General features: G+C 40.3%; 1 protein-coding gene across 1 annotated transcript; it reads right to left on the bottom strand.

Moving 5' to 3' along the window:
- Window positions 1-469: 469 nt before the first annotated feature.
- Window positions 470-1,254, bottom strand: LOC117123344 (calpain-5-like; the record flags this gene model as incomplete). Its single annotated transcript, XM_033269231.1, has 2 exons — window positions 470-682; window positions 1,123-1,254. Coding segments are annotated over 2 exons (345 nt in total), but the record flags the coding sequence as incomplete, so codon positions are not given.
- Between the last annotated feature and the right edge of the window lie 360 nt (window positions 1,255-1,614).

Raw genomic sequence — 1,614 nt, 5'->3', positions numbered from 1 at the left:
GTGCTTTCGTTAATTGTTTTGCCACACATACCGGAAGTGAACGTCACGATTTAGCGCCCCCAATAATTGAATCTGTACGAATGGTTAGTTTCACCATGGCCTGTGGTAAAACGAACCACGTCGATAAATCCCAGTGCGAACGACAGGAAGTTTACCCATTGGAATGTTACCCACAGTCTCGGTAAAACTTTCCCTATTTTAAATCCAGTGCGATTGCGGCTTAAGTCCATTCCAGTATCAAGGTAAGCTTAATATTAATTTGCTAGTTTTGGCATGGTAAGTCCCTTATAAAATGTAGGAATGAAACAACTGGAAATGTGCTTAGATTATTTACTTAGGGGGGACTTTTGTTATATCTTGTTTCCTACCCTTCCAACACATAGCAGCTATCAAGAGTGTAGCCGACAAGCTATTCTCTAGAAAAAATAAATAGAAACAAAATATTGTATATATATATCGATGACAAAACTCACTTGGCATAAGCTTTCTCAAGGAGAGCTGACCAGAACTCGTTTCTGGACTGCGAGTGTATGAACATGAGTTCACCATTAACTGTTGGCAGACGATCATCGATAACAACTTCTAACCATGATCCGAACCGCCAAAACCGAAACCTGAAAGCCCCGCAGTAGCGTTCTGGATTATCCTTGTCCCATTCCTGTTCGCTAATTTTAGGTATGACCTGTGGAGATACAGAAGGTAGCATTTATCGCATGGTTTCTAGAATTTTCAAAGTGCTTGAAGTGTGGATTAACTCATACAGTAACTTCATTCTCCACTAGGTTCTCTTCATGTCTAAGCTACCCGGTAAACAGGTACCAGCTACTCTCATCTGACCACAACAGGAGTTGCATGGACCAGTACACAGGGGTAACACCCCTACTCATCTCCAAAAATGTAATGGGTTCTTTAAATTGATCAAGCCTAATTGTGTACACTAGGCCTACAGTTTTGTCCTTATCATAAGACTTATTCCACCACAACAACCATAAGCAAGTGTTCTGCTTATACCAGAGCCGATATTATGGCTATAGTTTCTGTGTTCCTGTGCCATTCATCTCGCATAAATCTACTGTACAACCTTTTTCAGATAGGTCAAACGCTAGGTGAATTTTCCCGTACCTTATCAAATATTTCTTGGTGTAGCGCGAGGCTAGATGATGCTGCTACAAACCAGCAATTACCCAGCGCCCCTTGGTCAACATCACCACTATCGGCTCCCTCAACGAGTAACTTTGGATCTTCACAAATCTCCTAAAGACAAGGAGAAAAATAATAATTGCAATAGCGCCACTTTTCTAAATACCTTTTCGACAAATGCTATAACATTAATGAAGATGTCTCCCTGCAAGTACAGTAGAACCTCAATTTTACGTACGGTACGGGAGGGCATACGTAAATCAGGGGATTCGTAAAATAGAGTTTGGTTTAAATTTGTGGTAACCTTTGACCTAAAATGGACGTAACGCTCATTAAACGTATGTATGAACGAACGATGTTACCTAGGCTATACCTCGCCTCTAGGCCTACGAATAAAACGATCCAAAACAACCATTTGTTTAGTGTTTTTATTCATCACTTTACGATGTCATAATAAAGTGTTCAAATAAAACC

Source organism: Anneissia japonica, unplaced genomic scaffold (genome assembly GCF_011630105.1).
Source record: "Anneissia japonica isolate Jap-2015-1 unplaced genomic scaffold, ASM1163010v1 scaffold190757_len1614_cov196, whole genome shotgun sequence".
In the NCBI taxonomy this organism is placed as follows: domain Eukaryota; kingdom Metazoa; phylum Echinodermata; class Crinoidea; order Comatulida; family Comatulidae; genus Anneissia; species Anneissia japonica.
The sequence above is the reverse complement of the archived record's forward strand: the minus strand, read 5'-3'. Positions and strand labels throughout refer to the sequence as shown.